Genomic DNA, 15,781 nt, shown 5'->3' on the forward strand with positions numbered 1-15,781 from the left:
CCACAGATGTTTAACAACGTTATATACATTATTTATTCTCCACCATTGTCTAAGACCTCTTCTTCATTGGACTCATTAAATCCAAGTTTAAAGAACTGGAGATTCGATTGTAACGAAATACGAAGAAAGATTGTCCTACTTAAAAACATGCAAACCGTTTTCGTGAATGCTTCTTTCGGGCTATTCTTTAGTAAAAAATAAAATATTCTTCTGTCGTAGACAAAGAGGCGAAGGAGAAGGAGAAGGCTGCTCAACAATTGGCGGTGCCTAGACTCAGCGTTTTCGCGGACTCGCAGAAGGTTGACAGTGCGAAATTAGCCCAAACCGAGGTAAATAATACGCTGGTTAATTTTCATATACAAACAGGTTTGTACAACGAGTGTAGAACTCCACAAAATTGCTCCTAAATACAGTTTCGTACCAAGTACGATAATCTCTGACTACTCTACGCTATCTAATTACCACATCAATGTTCTCTAATCTACCAATTCTTGAACATCACCTTGACAACCAAATGCACGCCTACGATTCGTTGATCCACCCAAGAGATAATGTAACCCACTTCTCTGTAATTCCATTTCCTGCGTTTAATGGTGTCCTCTTTCTCCACAGTTCGACATCATCGAGTTCGACCCAGAGACGTTCAGGATCCTCCTCGATTACCTCCACACAGGCTCCTGTTCTCTCACCTGCAGCAACATACCGGGCCTGATCTGTGCAGCCGAGCACTACGATCTGCCGGACCTTCTACAGGCGTGTTTCCATCACGCGAAACAGTTCCTCCGTATCGAGATCGTCTGCGTGATGCTCTGCACCCTGGAGAACTACTGTTGGCGTTACACGTCCGCCTCCGAGCTGGTGAACATGATCCTCGCCTTCGTCGAGACGCGGGCGTATCAATTGTTCCACAACCCTGGTTTCCTCACCCTGAGCGAGTCCATGGTGCAGATGATCATGTGCAGGGGCCTCGAGGTCGGCGAGATCGATAAATTCGAGGCGATGCTCAACTGGGCGAAGCACAGGATCAAGACCAAGTCGACCAAGGTGGACGCCAAGGTCGAGTTCAAGTGCATCATGGAGAGGCTCAGCAGAGACCTCAAGCTCTACAGGATAACGCCACAGGAGCTCATACGGGTGAGCGTTTAGAGACGTACGCGGAGGAAGAAATTGTTGCTCGAGAGACGAGTATATTGTTCCATATATCCAAAGAAGTCAATATGGAGTCGATTGATTATTGACTTCTTACTATTGAAGACGATAATACTGTGGCGGCACTACCCACGCTTGCCACCAGAGGGAAACTCACCACCAACCGTTTCCCGCAAGTTCCCGTACCTGCTCCGATCGGTATATATACGACCTCTTACCGATCTTCCAATGTCCCGGCGTATAAGGCAGGGCCTGCTAGGATGCCTTACTGACGAGTCCACTAGCAGGCCCGGGATGAAACGCTTATCCCCACTTCCTTATATTTTCCGTTCGCTCCTTCCTCACATACTTTAATTTAGAGCCGCCAAAGTGGTGACCCCGTCTAGCAACACGCAACCTTCTGGACAACAGCACAGCAGCAGTACAGGTGCAGCACAAGACGATGGAAGGAACGCAACGTAAAGGCCGATTTTTCGTAAATCCCCCTCTCCGAGGGTTGACTCCTCGACCTGCCAGCGACGACACGAACGCTATACTCCCGGCTAACCATCAGGATCAACCCCAGGAGGACAGCAGGCAGCTTGTCGACATTATTCACCGACCACACCGATGCGTTTCATAAATACTGGTACGCGCACGCATCAACGTCGGACAACAAGCGAAAACGCGGCTTGAGCAAACGATGCTCGCCACGCGTATTCCGCAATCGACAGCAGCTGGGCCTTACTACGAAAAAGAAGCATTCTTCTCTTCCACCGCTCTGGACAACCTCCTCCTGTGCCTGTTGTGCCACCGACCAACGGAACAAATACCTACGCCACTGGGACATCAGGACGGAACTTCAAAGTATCGTTTACCACTGGCAAGGGGGTTATGTGGCGGCACTACCCACGCTTGCCACCAGAGGGAAACTCACCACCAACCGTTTCCCGCAAGTTCCCGTACCTGCTCCGATCGGTATATATACGACCTCTTACCGATCTTCCAATGTCCCGGCGTATAAGGCAGGGCCTGCTAGGATGCCTTACTGACGAGTCCACTAGCAGGCCCGGGATGAAACGCTTATCCCCACTTCCTTTTCCTATTTCCGTTCTCTCCTATCTTAAACATCTTTAAACCGCCGCCAAAATACCTTGTCTATGGACTTTCTTTTTTTTCATACTTTCTGAAAGTAATTTAAGAACGTACGGACTTAAAAATATTTTATTTAAAAATTTCCAGACCTTGTTACTGATCCTCCTACTGATCCTCGAGGCATATGGGTTTGCTAGCTAGGTTTCTTCGAGCGTGTACTATCCTTGAAGACACGTATTACACGAAAGAAATTGTAATTAAGGGGAAAATATTGGAACGTTTAAAAAAATATTCAAATTCTTTGGAATTAATTTCGAGTTGATATTTCGCGACACGACGCGTTCGATGTGTCGGAAATAATCGAAAGCGATAATTTCAATCTTCCGCGAAGCTGCTCGAAGGTTTCCTCGTCCAACAGTGGACGTGAAAGAAAAATTCTTACGTTGTTATTTTCCAGATCGTTTTACCATCGAAAGCGATCAGAAACGAAAGGATCCTCGAGACGCTGATGTACCAAGCGAACTCTGGCATCTACAAGAACGTCGAGACCTATTTGGAGTCTTACCAGAAGAAAGTGCAGAACCAGGAGAGCTTCGACTGCGGGATGTAAACGATTTTCGTGCAGGGTTTCCCTTCGCCCGTAAAAAAAAAAGTATCAAGAGAGCGATTCGACTCTCCGATCACGCGGTCACCGTGAAACGAGGGTGACTCTACTTTTCCAAACGATAGAAACAACAAAACTCGGCCACGATCTTGTCGTCGATCGCGTCACGCGAATATTCCCGCTACTTCGTGGAGTGTTCCGCGATTAAAGCATCGAGTGGGAGGGAAACTCAACTCGAGGGTGTAATCAACTACCCCCGGAACACGCGTCGAGAATTATGATGGATTGCAGGGGATGTTGTACACATCGTCCATCTCGCGAGATGAAATTTCCCACCGGTGTCACCCATCCGCGGAAAACTCGCTCGTAGCGATCGTACGACGAGTCAGACACTGTTCTTCGATGAGAGGAAGAGATTCGATCGGATGTTTCGAGTTTCGTCGTCGCGAAGCCTAACGATGTTGAGCTGTAAGAGACCACTGGGATCTGTCGCTGATTTACAAGAGAAATTTTGAGAGAAATTACGTCTATTCGCACGAGATAGAAACGTCTAGTTCGTGATAGAAGAATCTCTACGATAAGAGCAACCTGTACTCGGTTACATCGGTCCGGAGACTCTGGACGAGGATCGAGAAACAGGTGGAGAAGAAAGGTGATCGGTTTCCTTTGAAAGACGTAAAAGATGAAGGATTTAGGTGACTTCGATGCTTCGAAGATTCTGTACGATTGAAGAGAGAGAGAGAGAGTTAGATACGAAGAGAGGTTCGATCGATCAGGGGAATTGTATCGATTTTCAGAGTATTGAACGCGGGATTGGACTCTTAGTTTCGTTCGTCGGTAAGAAGAACACCAACATGGGAAAAGTAATGCACAAATTTCATATCGTTCTAAAAATAAGAGGGAGAAACGTGTGGATCGTTCTCTGAAGTGAGACATCGAGATTTCGAAGGGATTCGAGTAGATTGGACGAAGAGAACGAATCGAGGATTGCAGGTCGATGCTGAAACAGTGTCCAACCAATCGGTGCACCGGAAAGAAGGCGCGTAATCGCTGTTATTTTGTCGTGGTCAGGAGTATGAGGAAAAAAAAGAAAAAAAGAGAGAGAAAGAGAGAGAAGATCCATCGTGAGTCGCGTTTAAGAGAAACTAAAGAGAAAGAGAGAGGGAGAAGTAGCTTGTATCCGAGGCTGAGGAATTTTCACGGCAACGAAGATGCCGAACATGACAATCTGTATCATAAAGAAGAACAAAAGTAAAAAAAAAAAAAGGAAAAAAAAAAAACAAATATGAAGAAAGAGAAACGCTAATAATAAATACGATAAACGTAAAGATTAACTACTTGGTAAGCTTGAAATGAATTTAACTATACATATACATATACGTGTAAGGGCGACGCTAATAATAACAATAATACTAAATAAATTAGGCGCGTAAGGATAATAAATAAACGATAGTAATAATAATAACAAAAAATGATGTTGATGTTGAATGTGGAATTTAAACGACGAAGTGGGCGAGACAAACTGAAACAAACAAAAATGAAAAAAAATAAGTATTCGAAGTCTGTTCTGTTTTCTATCGTAGTTTTTGTATCTTCAATACTCTAAGGCAGAAATTCTAAAAATTCACGAGAACAGGCTGGAACGGGATTATTGTCACGACGAAGGGAAGAAGAATAAGAAGAAGCAAAAAAAAAAGAAGAAGGAAGATGACATTTTCTCCCGACAGGGGTATCCTCGTTTTTAAAAGATCATTACGAAAGGAAAGGTATAAACGGAGCATAAACGAGAACGAACAAACGGAAGCGAACAGTTTCGTTCGATCGATTCGGATGATATGATTTGATGTTTCCTCTGTTCGCCGCGGGAACTCGCATCTACGCGGCGTGTTTGCAATTTCTACGAAAAGAAAAGAAAGAAGAAAAACCAAAAAACAAAACTCAACGCCCGTAGATCGTGCACGGAATTGGAATCGACGCGTATTTTATCGGGACAAGCTCGTTCTCTCCGCAACACGATCGAGCTCGCCTCGACGATTCAGACTGGCCTGGCTCCCGAGTTTCATTGACTGCATTTTCACGGCAAAAAAAAAAAAAAAAAAACAGAACGAAAACCAAAAACTAACGAAGAAACAAAAAAAAAAGAAATACTAACGCGATCTCGTCGTAAACACACACACACTGAAGAGGCTGATTTTCGTCCACCACTGTCTTTTACCCTCTGTCGCTTTTCACTGTCGCTCGTCTTTACTCTACGGCCCTCTCCATCAATCCACCTTCGAAACGACTCTTCTCGAAAGTTCCAAGATAAAGAGATATTTTTTACACGATCGTCCATCGGCGACACGACGCGCGTTTCCGGTACCCCTCGATCGTATTTGCGTTCCGTTGTACACGCTGGACCTGTCGTGGAGACGCCGCGCGTTCATTGGACAGCAAGCGAACGCGAGACGACCACTCGACAAGGGAAATAAAACGATTAAGAATAAAAAAAAAAAGAAAGGAAAGAAAGAAAGGAGAAGAAAAAGAAAAAAAAATGAAAATAAATTAACGAATAAGTAAATAAATAAAAATACACTCGTCGATTCCCCGAGCGCGTCGCGGGGAATCGTCCAACTGTTAAGTGTCTTATTGTTCAGGCAAGCGGCTGGACGAAAAAAGTAGATCTTTTCTCGCACTGTCTCGCAGTCGACGAAACAAAGCGCCCCCCTCCACCGACTCCACCCCCACCCCTCCGCCAATATCCCATTCGGCCCCAACCGAGACTCGTCGCTCGCAAGATCGACGCTCGATGCCACTCCGTGAACCCGGATACATGTTTGTGCCTCTATCCGCGGGCCAGCGCTCGAAATCGGATCGACGTACTCGATTTAGACCGAGAAAACCACAGAGAGAGGCTATTTGTAATATTTTTACAGAACCTGTAGAATCGAGAGGTACAAAACCGTGTGACGTACGAGCAGAGTCGCGAGACGAGAGAAAAAAACTAACAAAGTAAATAGGTAAATAAATATTGCAACCGTGTGTGTAGCTGTAAAAGAAACGTAAGCAAAACAATTATTTAAAACAAAAAAAAAAAAACAAAAAAACATGTCGTTGTATATGAACGTTTGTAAAGAAATCGCGTCGAGAACGATTGGACGATGATCTGTCGCGACTCGAACGTGGAATGTTCGATCGGGCAAAATTTTATTCGAACGAATGACGTTCGAGACGGTTCAATTTTCACGCGTCTGTATTGTGAAATATTTTTTATGTTCGACGAACGAACATTCGTTATTTGGATCTTTTATCCGGATAAAAATGTTGCCCAGCTCCGATCCTAATGCGCTATTCGGTGAACGCTACCGACCCTCGCTTTTAGAGAGAACACTGTACCCAGCAATGACGATTTTAATTTTATTTTCGTGGAAATTGTTGTACGAAAATTCGTCGCTCTTATTATCGAGTAATCGTTTGCCAATGTGCTTAGTATTTCAATTTTACTTCTATGAATTCAATATAGATCCACGATAACGTGTCACTTCGAAACGACTTTTTCTCTGGTACATGCAATTCCACGTGAACTATAACCTATTAGCGTTAAGTTTCAAAAGATACACTATTTGTGTGCGATCCGCAGTTTATGGTCAAGACACCGCATAATTCATCGCTGGTCGATGGAAGTAGCATTATCGAGGTTAGTCGAAAGCAGTAGAAATGGGCTGAAATTCTTATCCGAGTAAAAATTCACAACGAAGAATAAAATATGAATTTCCATCGTTGAAGAGAGGGGAGTCTTCCAGAAACTATCGACGAATTTTATTTCGTTCGTGTCTTTTATATTTGTTAAGAGTTGAATACAAAATTAGAATTTCAATCGATCGTTTGAAAATTTATCTACGTGACAGTTCCATCGAAATAAATCTTTCATTCGTTGTTCCAACGAAATGTTTGCTCGTCTCTGCTATACGATTCGTTGACAGATCGAAGAAAGTAACGTCACGCGTTTCGCAACGATCGACGAATTTTATTTCGTTCGTGTCTTTTATATTTGTTAAAAGTTGAATCAAAAATTAGAATTTCAATCGATCGTTTGAAAATTTATCTACGTGACGGTTCCATTGAAATAAATCACCGTACGGTGTCTTTCATTCGTTGTTCCAACGAAATGTTTGCTCGTCTCTGCTATACGATTCGTTGACAGATCGAAGAAAGTAACGTCACGCGTTTCGCAACGATCGATGAATTTTATTTCGTTCGTGTCTTTTATATTTGTTAAGAGTTGAATAAAAAATTAGAATTTCAATCGATCGTTTGAAAATTTATCTACGCGACGGTTCCATCGAAATAAATCTTTCATTCGTTGTTCCAACGAAATGTTTGCTCGTCTCTGCTATACTATTCGTTGACAGATCGAAGAATGCAACGTCACGCGTTTCGCAACGCTCGACGAGCGTCGAACGCGACACGATCAACGTTCGATCTTCTCGTCGCTGTGCTCTCGCGTTGTCGTTCATCTTCGTAAGTGCGAACCACGGTAGATTTCCCGCGACACGTGTTCTCCACGATCAACGAAGATCGATGAGTATCGCTCGATCGTCGAAACGATCTTCATCGCGGCCGGTTCGTACACGAGCTTCGGAAAACACGCTCGCGCAACGAATGGATTCGTGGATCGCGTGTAGCTACGAAATTCTACCAACTCAGTGTGTAAGCGTAGATGTTTTTAGTGTGTGATCGAAGTGTAATCGATTGATCGCTGTATCGATTTATAAGACGCTTCCGGGGTTCCGTGGAACGCTGGAGAAACAATATGTCGCAGCGCGTTGCAACCTTAGGGGCGTAATTAAGTACAGGATCGCGAGTACGAGGCTCGCGTGCAATTTTAACAAAACTGGACAAATATCGCAACGTTGTTCCTCGATCCACCGGACAAAGATTTTTTAATTATTTTAAGCGGTTCGTCGATTTCCAAAGTACCGATCATCGAATTCGATTTATCGAATGAATTTTATTTTACGATAGGTGTAATTTCAATAATTGTATAAATTTTAACGAAAATAAGTCAACATCGATTTCTATGATTTCTCAAGTGTTTTTTGTAATCTTGTATGGATCATCGATAAATTCAACGAGTAATTTCGATAAGATTACAGTTTTGAAATTATATTCCATTTATAATGGAATTTGAAACTCGATAACCGGTACTTTGGGAATCAATACTTTTTACCCGGGTCGGACACCTATCATATGAATTATATACACCAAATCGCTAATAGAGTTATTTTTAAAATTACACGCGCTTTTATTTTTCCACGCAACCACGTTCGGATATACATCCTGTAATATCGAGGAGCTGCGAACTTCGATCCATGGAAAGAATACTCAAGAAGGTTTCACGATTTTTGTTTCCTACGATTGTATGTAAATTCAGAGGTTTTTTTTCATTTCACGAACACTGTTACTCGCGATACGCTCGAACCTGTTACTACACCATCGACAGGGTGTTCGAGAAATTCTGTTCAGAGGTCACTCGTTCTCGAGTCGATTTTTTCTTTGGTTCGATCGCAACGTCTATTTTTTGAGAATGAAAAACTCTGTCCAGAGGTCACTCGTTCTTGAGTCGATTTTTTCTCCAGTTCGATCGCAACGAGAAACTCTGTCCAGAGGTCACTCGTTCTCGAGTCGATTTTTTCCTCGGTTCAATTGCAACGTCTATTTCTCGAGAATGAAAAACTCTGACGAGAGATCACTCGTTCTCGAATTGATTCTTTCTTCGGACTTCCCAAGAACGATCTCAAAGTGCACGCTGCCCGCGGCGAACCTGTACTTTAATTCACAGAAACGCCACGAGTCAGTACAAACTTACGCCTGTGGTGTCCACCCCCACCCAAACCCTCGCCCCGCCCCTCGTCGCGGTCGGATGCGTGCGCACCGATGTACAAAGCGAGTTCTTTTGTCCACGCTCGATGACAGTCCAGTTGCGTTGTTCGACACCGAAGGAGGCGAGCAAGAGGGAAACAACGATGGATTACGAAACGCGTGATCGAAATTGAAGGAAGACACGAATCGCGAGGCTCGCGACACCTTTGCACCGACAGGAGGAGGGAAGAACGTAAAAGAGAACTTTCATCGAACGCGATTCTGTCCAGCCATTGCCGACTACTGTTCAACCGTAGATGTACTCACACAGAGATATAAACAAAAAAAAAAGAGACCTACCTTAGGCAAAGACAAAACAGAGAAAATGATTATATAAATATATATATATATAAAATATATAACGTATATACACTACCATTCGTGCATAAGTACATTGACACTTGCTGGAATCGGATTGAAACGGTTTAAGCAGTTCCTGTGGAACGACTATTTATTTATTACTATCGGTAACGATACCAAGGGATGAAAATTATTCAATATTTCGTTCGTCTATATTTTCACTATACTGTTTCTGTATAGAATTGTTTTTTAGATCATTGCTTTTAGATTTTTTTTTTTATAATTTCTCAATCGTTGATTTTTCCTCTACTTTAATTATTATTTTCTCATTCACATCGATCTGTACTGAACGTTATACGCATTTTGTTAATTATTGTTTGTATACGAGGGTGTGAGATAAAAAGTAGCGGTAGAAGCTACATCGGACAATCTTACTTCAACGATGTTTTGTATATTTTTGATATAGTGGGCTTGTCGAATATTTACGAACGGTAGTGTATATAAATATATATACATATATATGGCGTACACACTCGCGCGTACGTAACACGATTACACACAAACACAAACACACACACACAGAGAGAGAGAGAGAGACACACACATACCACGTGCACAACTAATGCAACACAGAAAGACGAGGATTATTATAACGAATACCATTGGGAGCCACGTGGGCGGACTGCGGCGAGTATAGAGTGTACATCGCGGGATTCCGTGTCGTGGAATTCGATTAATGGCGCGCGTGTTTGTAATAACGTAGGGTAGAACGCCCCTATCGTATATCCTCGCGTGGTTATCGATACGGGGTACGCGTCGTCGCGGGCACGAAGAATCTTCAACCCTTTGCACTTTCCATTCTTACGTCGAAATGAGATATCAAATCGTGGACATATCAAGTTCCATTTTCGAGTCGACCGACTACGAAGATGCAGTTCATCGAAACTCGCTTTGTTCGATGTTGGTACACTTTCATATCCGTAACGTAAAAGACTTGCCCCGAGAGAAAAAGAGAAAGAGAAAGAGAGAGAGAGAGAGGATTTATTCTACAGGGTGTTTTACGAAAAAAAATAAATAAATAAAACGTTGCAACCCATTGTGTTGCGACTCGGTACAGAAAAATAATCCAACAATTATTCCCGATTCGCGAACGTTCTCGGTGTTTCGATAATGTTGGTTGCAAATCGATCGTGACCGAATTTTCTAAAAAAGGAAAAAAAAAGAAATATAAATATTTGCCCCCGTAAAGCCACGTTGCTTTCTCCGATTTATTTAACAGAGATGAACAGTAATGGGTGATCGATGGTGCACCGAATAACGCGCCATCGAGAATCTGTATATATATTTTTGATATTGTAATTAAATCTATTCTCTATTTACACTCGGAATCTCATCTCGTCTACTTTCATTTGTTAATACTTTTATACTGTCCCGCGAATCGTTTTGGTCCATTCACTTCGAGTCAGGCGTACGTATCGAACGTTTCTACAGTCGGGGGAGAATAAAACGGCCGTTCAAGGTCACCGATGATCTCGAACTCGAAACTCGCGTAATGCGAACAAAAAACAGAGTCGAAAGTGCAAAAGGGTTAAATATTTGTATCATCGTTCGATGCCCATACTGTCATCCGCCTGTGTTGATCACTGTTAAGGCCAGCTTCGACGACGACCTTCGTCGACATTGGTCTCTCATTGTCATTGTTGTTGTTATTGTTAATCGGTTCGCAGGTATCCGTTCGCGATCGTTGGTCTTGAGCGTGCACACTCGAGCAACGAAGATCAATCGAGCTCTCGAGTACTCGCGAACAAAATTCTGTCCGCGAAACGTTCGCGATTGTTCGTCGATTTTTATTCTTTATACAAGGTGCCTCAAAATGCGCGGCGAAACGGGGAAGAGGATAAACTCCGCTCGAAGAAGTGAACGGGAAACATGAGATGCAAATTCTTTTCTTTTTTTTTTTTTAAAATCGATGTCGACTATACGTCGAGATCTTTAAATTATTTTCCATTTTGTCGAGTAATATCGCATTGTCGAGAACTCTCGATCTCTTTATCATACTCGAAAGAGTCGAGAAAAATTCGATAAATTCGATTCGTTTATTCGAACGATCGAACAACTATTTTTGATTTACGTATTTCGAGATGCCCCGTATAATGAACACCCAAACCGAAGAAACGTTTTCAAATAATCACAACCAACACACAACATCAGGTATCAGTCTTTATTCGTAATACTTTTCGCGTTACATGTTCCGAGTATTGTATCAAGTCGTTCATGATTTATATAATACTCACGATTCGTAGCTGCGGTTCAACTACCATTTTCGGGTGGTATCCGAGTCCTCGCCTAATGTTCACCGAGTGTTTCTCAAGCACCCGGATACTCGTTGTGTCTGCGGAACACGAATACAATCAACAGTGGCCGATAGTGACCGCACTGTGTGTACATGTGCGTAGTGTATGCATGCATAGGCGTGTTCGTTTCTTTTTCTTACTTTCTTTCTTTCTTTCTTTCGTTTCTCGTGTTGTGCGTGTGCGTGTGAAAAGTAACTCGCGGAGTTTAACGATCGGTACCGTTGACCGTTATCGTCGATAAGGTAATACTCAAAGAATCGAGTGGGTGTTTCGATATGGTCGTAAAGAGGCACCCGATTAACTTCGTCGGGTCGATCGTCCGCGTAATCGCGTGCCGTTTCGCGAGCAACGACAGCTACGCGACGAGTCAGCGGATATCGTTCGGATCCAGCCCGTGCATTCTCGCAAATCTGTCCTCGCTACGCGGACGTATTTTCGCTGCGCTCGCATTATTTGCGGATCGTACCCGTTTGAAAATATCGGAAACGTTCGCGAGTGTACACGCGCGTACACCTGCGTGGATCCGAATGATATTCGCGGTACCGATTCGCGCGCGGCGATACACGAGTACCCTATGTGCACGTTCGTGCGCAACGTGTGCACGGCTCTCTCTCCTTCGTCCCGCTGACGCGCGTGAACACTAGCGAATTTTTGTAAATTAACGAACGAAGAAATTCGGGACTCGCCGTGTCACGCTCCCGTGGCAACGGATACAAAAGACAGATGAAATTATGAACAAGAGGAAAAGAAGAAAAAAAAAAAAAAAAAAAAAAAATTTATTGTATATGAAGCTACTGTGATGTTACTGTTGAATATAAAAAAAAAAAAAAATATATATATATATATACATAAAAGATGCTGTATTTGAAAATCGTCTCGAGAGTTTCTTCATTTATCTCTTCTTGAGGCGAGGAGAACGCGTGAACGGAATTTCGATGAATTTTAGATCTTAATTGTACGTAATTGTTTGTTTCTTTTTTTCTTTTTCTTTTTTTTTCCCCCGATTCAAGTTAAGACTCGAGACACTCGCGATACTGACGGTATTATACGTGCGGCGCTATCAAAAATACACACTTTCAGAGAAAAATATCAATTTTATTTCGCAGTTTCATAGGTAACTCTTCATTTTGGTTGAACAATCGTGAATCTGGTTGACGGATTAATTTCTATCGAGCGTTTCGAGCTTGATTAAGCACAGCCGCTGATAACAGAACGCCCAAACGAAAGCTCCGTGTTTTTTCTTAATGCGATGATAAGTATATCCTGATTATTTTAACATACTTTTTTTTCCCCCCATTGCTCCGATTCTTTTTTTTTTCTTTTTTTTTTTTTTTGTTCCTGTTCACCGATGTCTCTCGATTACAATCCGTCTTTCGGTACGCGTACACGCGAATTTGAATAATGGCTAATGCGGTAAAGGTGTGTGCACAGTTGTGCGAACATTTGCGTGCACACAACTTCTACGTTGTACTAATTCCTTTCGGAAGTGTCAGATTACCTTTGTCGAATGTAAAAAAACGACACGAATCTTTACAAGCTGTCACTCGAGGTCGGAATACTATCTTAAAACTAGATCGCGTTCGTGTTTGCGTAGAATGATGCGCACGTTATAAAATCAGATTTATTTACAATTCTACAAGACCGTAGTTTTTAGTAGTTCCTGTACAAATCGTGTTAATCGCAAAGACGTATGCGTACTTAATAAAAAATCCTAGTCACCATAGTAAAACATCGCTTCTGACTCTAGTCGTAAGCCAGCGTAACGGATACATTCTCACATAAAACTCGCTAATCACGGTTCTTCGATGCGTTGCGTAACCGAGATACGCGTGTTTTTCATGAACTTGTTTTTTTTAGACCATTGCAGTTACGTGCAAAGCCCGACACAGTCTTATTAAAACGCAGACCATAACGGTCGAAATATTATGTACAGCTTTGTACACTCGCTAATCGTACGTAGTCACTTCCAGGGTTCCTGAAAATAATTTCAAGACAAATTAGCATCGTCTTATTGTCAACTTTAACGTCACTTCACCATTTTGCCCTAACACTCCAGTCTTTTGGTGTCCAATGAAGACACTTAGGATCTATTCTGATCTGCCTCTTTTCCATTGCGGCTGCGTGTTGCTCGATAATATCCCTGTGAATAAATACGTTTGTCAGTGAGGTTCTGAGGAAATCCTTTGTACAGAAAGAAGCTAAATCTCTGTATAAATTCTGCTCGATTCGTTCCCTAACGATGCATTGACTATTTAGCCAATTACCTATTTAATGTCACAATATATTGTCCTTTGTAGTAATTAATGAGATTCAAATTCTGAAGCGTCGATATCACGTCTTCTTTCTTAATCGACGTCAGTTCACATATTTCACTTATCGTGATCTGGGGTTTCTCGTTTTCTACTAATGGTTTTATATTCAATAAAATGTCCAGTATCGTGTGCGCCCAGTAACTTCGATACGATAGCAATCCCAAATCGGACAATGGCTTCTCAGGCGAACCTGTTTTACCCTCGAATTTGGAAAGTTCGTAAGAAAATTCTATTAACAGTTTCCCGTAACCTCTTCTTTGATAGGGTGGCAGTGTAAGGATGCATGCTACGTTATGATCCTCCGTTGATTCCTTCTCTTTTGAAAAGTAACCAACTATGTGAAACCCTCTACTATCGAAATCTGTCATTACGTAGAATAAAAAAGGGTCTGTGTCGTAGTAAAGAGTTTTATGATCCAAAAATAATTTAGCCAGTAGACACAGATTTTGTGCGTAATTTTTGTTTTTTCGGCCGTCAATTTCGAAAAACGATATCGATCCTTTTCTATATATTTCGTTGCCAGGAGGATGTCGCAAATTGCACTTTACGAGATGCCTCTCCAAACACTTTCGACTTTTCCTATACTTTAGGCAAAATTCACAAATATATATACACGGTAAGTTCACCATTTCTTGCGGATATGGACTAAAATACCAAGGTCTTATTCTATGCCGGCCCAACTCTATCAACTCGACATTTTTCATTCTTGTAACGATATCGTCGTGATGATGCGCCACCAGCGAGCCGGTTGGCCTCGGACCTGGCGTTTGGGGCGGACCGTCCTGAGAGTCTTCGTTCTCTATAAACGTCGACTTTCTTTTTCTAGACATTTTCTTTTGTAACGCCGCTTGTAACACCGCGGAACCGTTAACCAGTTCATTGCTAAGGCTGCTAGGGCTAGGAGGTCTACTAGGCGCTTGCTTTTTCGGGGTGGCTGCACCAGTACCTGGTGTGGTTCCGTCTCGGCGAGGGTACTGGACCTTCCTAGTGTCCAAACAATCTTCCGTAACCCATTCATCTAATCGTTTATTGACTAAAATGTTGTACATTTAATTAAATGAGTGCTTATGTACGTACATAACTCCTTTCTTCCGAAGCGAGTCGCAATATACTTACAATCTACATAGTGAACATAATAACACTTGACACCGTGTACGTCTTTAACACTGATGATTTCAGCAAGAGCTGTGGATGATAAAAGGAAACGTTTGATAAACCCTTATCGCTCCTAGATACCTACGTTAAACATTATCAACTCTCGAGACACACGGGTAGAAAGTATGTACGCATATTATCGCTGTCCAAATTACCTAAGCATAACCTAAAACTAAGTTGATCAGAAAACATGGATAATGAGCTAGAAGAATATTCGATAGATTGCATTTTTCGTATCTCTAACGTGATCGTAACAATACTACTCGAATGAAAAGTCTGTGCACCCGTAGAACGGTTAAATAATGGGATTCAGTGACACACTTATCAGACGATTTTTCTAGTACAAGATCGTATACGTAATTTCGAGAAAAAAAATCATGGTTCGGTCCAAAGTAAAATAATTGCAAAAGCGAACGCATTACTTACGCCAATCGTCCGTGCTATGCATTCTAACCGGTAAACGGCAGCCTTCCACCAATGAATTCTGAAAGTGAGGTTAGAATTTGACAATGCTCTCGTAATCGTACTTGCTGGCGTCATTCTCGAAAAGTGTTAACGCCGTTACGTTCAGCGCGTCGTATCACTTACCACTGAGTCGCATATTGTTTCGCGTTCGTCGTGTTCCTCGATCATATCAATCACAAATCAAGAAACTTGCCACCAAACACAATTTTGTTTTGAAGCTCTCACGACACTGACGCGAGCGCCCCACCGCTCGCATGCATTTGCGAGGAACTAATTCAAACAGCTTCCCGCACTATCGAAACAACTATATCGACGGACAAGGCTCGAGTATCGAACTAGTCGCGGTACCCGCGAAATTCGTTTTGAACGCGACTCGTGAAATAAGAAAGAATCGCTCCGAACACGCCTCGACTTTCCATCCTTTCTCTGTACGTTACGACAACGATTCAACGACTTTGCGCAACTAC

At 42.4% G+C, this 15,781-nt stretch overlaps 2 protein-coding genes and 1 long non-coding RNA gene across 4 annotated transcripts in view; 2 read left to right on the forward strand and 1 right to left on the reverse strand.

The window, feature by feature from the left end:
- Positions 1–2,933, forward strand: part of Rsh (Rap GTPase activating protein radish) — a 54,074-nt gene extending 51,141 nt beyond the window's left edge. For both annotated transcript variants that reach the window (XM_076324390.1, XM_076324397.1), the window contains exons 19-21: positions 220–329; positions 613–1,134; positions 2,681–2,933. In XM_076324390.1, coding sequence (XP_076180505.1) covers positions 220–329; positions 613–1,134; positions 2,681–2,833 — 785 coding nt within the window. In that variant the 3' untranslated portion in view covers positions 2,834–2,933. The remainder of the gene's footprint in view (positions 1–219; positions 330–612; positions 1,135–2,680) is intronic.
- Positions 2,934–8,170: 5,237 nt separating this feature from the next.
- On the forward strand, positions 8,171–12,121 carry LOC143153344 (uncharacterized). Its single transcript, XR_012993773.1, has 2 exons — positions 8,171–8,199; positions 8,783–12,121. It is a non-coding gene; the product is annotated as an uncharacterized LOC143153344 (long non-coding RNA).
- A 157-nt stretch (positions 12,122–12,278) lies between these two features.
- On the reverse strand, positions 12,279–15,543 carry Tip60 (Histone acetyltransferase Tip60). Its single transcript, XM_076324410.1, has 5 exons — positions 15,438–15,543; positions 15,276–15,333; positions 14,811–14,879; positions 13,647–14,727; positions 12,279–13,522 (listed from the first exon to the last, which is right to left on the reverse strand). Exons 1-5 carry the CDS (start codon positions 15,480–15,482, stop codon positions 13,414–13,416), a joined length of 1,362 nt encoding a protein of 453 aa, XP_076180525.1. The 5' UTR covers positions 15,483–15,543; the 3' UTR covers positions 12,279–13,413.
- Positions 15,544–15,781: the final 238 nt, after the last annotated feature.

This window comes from Ptiloglossa arizonensis, chromosome 1, assembly GCF_051014685.1.
Source record: "Ptiloglossa arizonensis isolate GNS036 chromosome 1, iyPtiAriz1_principal, whole genome shotgun sequence".
NCBI classification, from domain to species: Eukaryota; Metazoa; Arthropoda; class Insecta; order Hymenoptera; family Colletidae; genus Ptiloglossa; species Ptiloglossa arizonensis.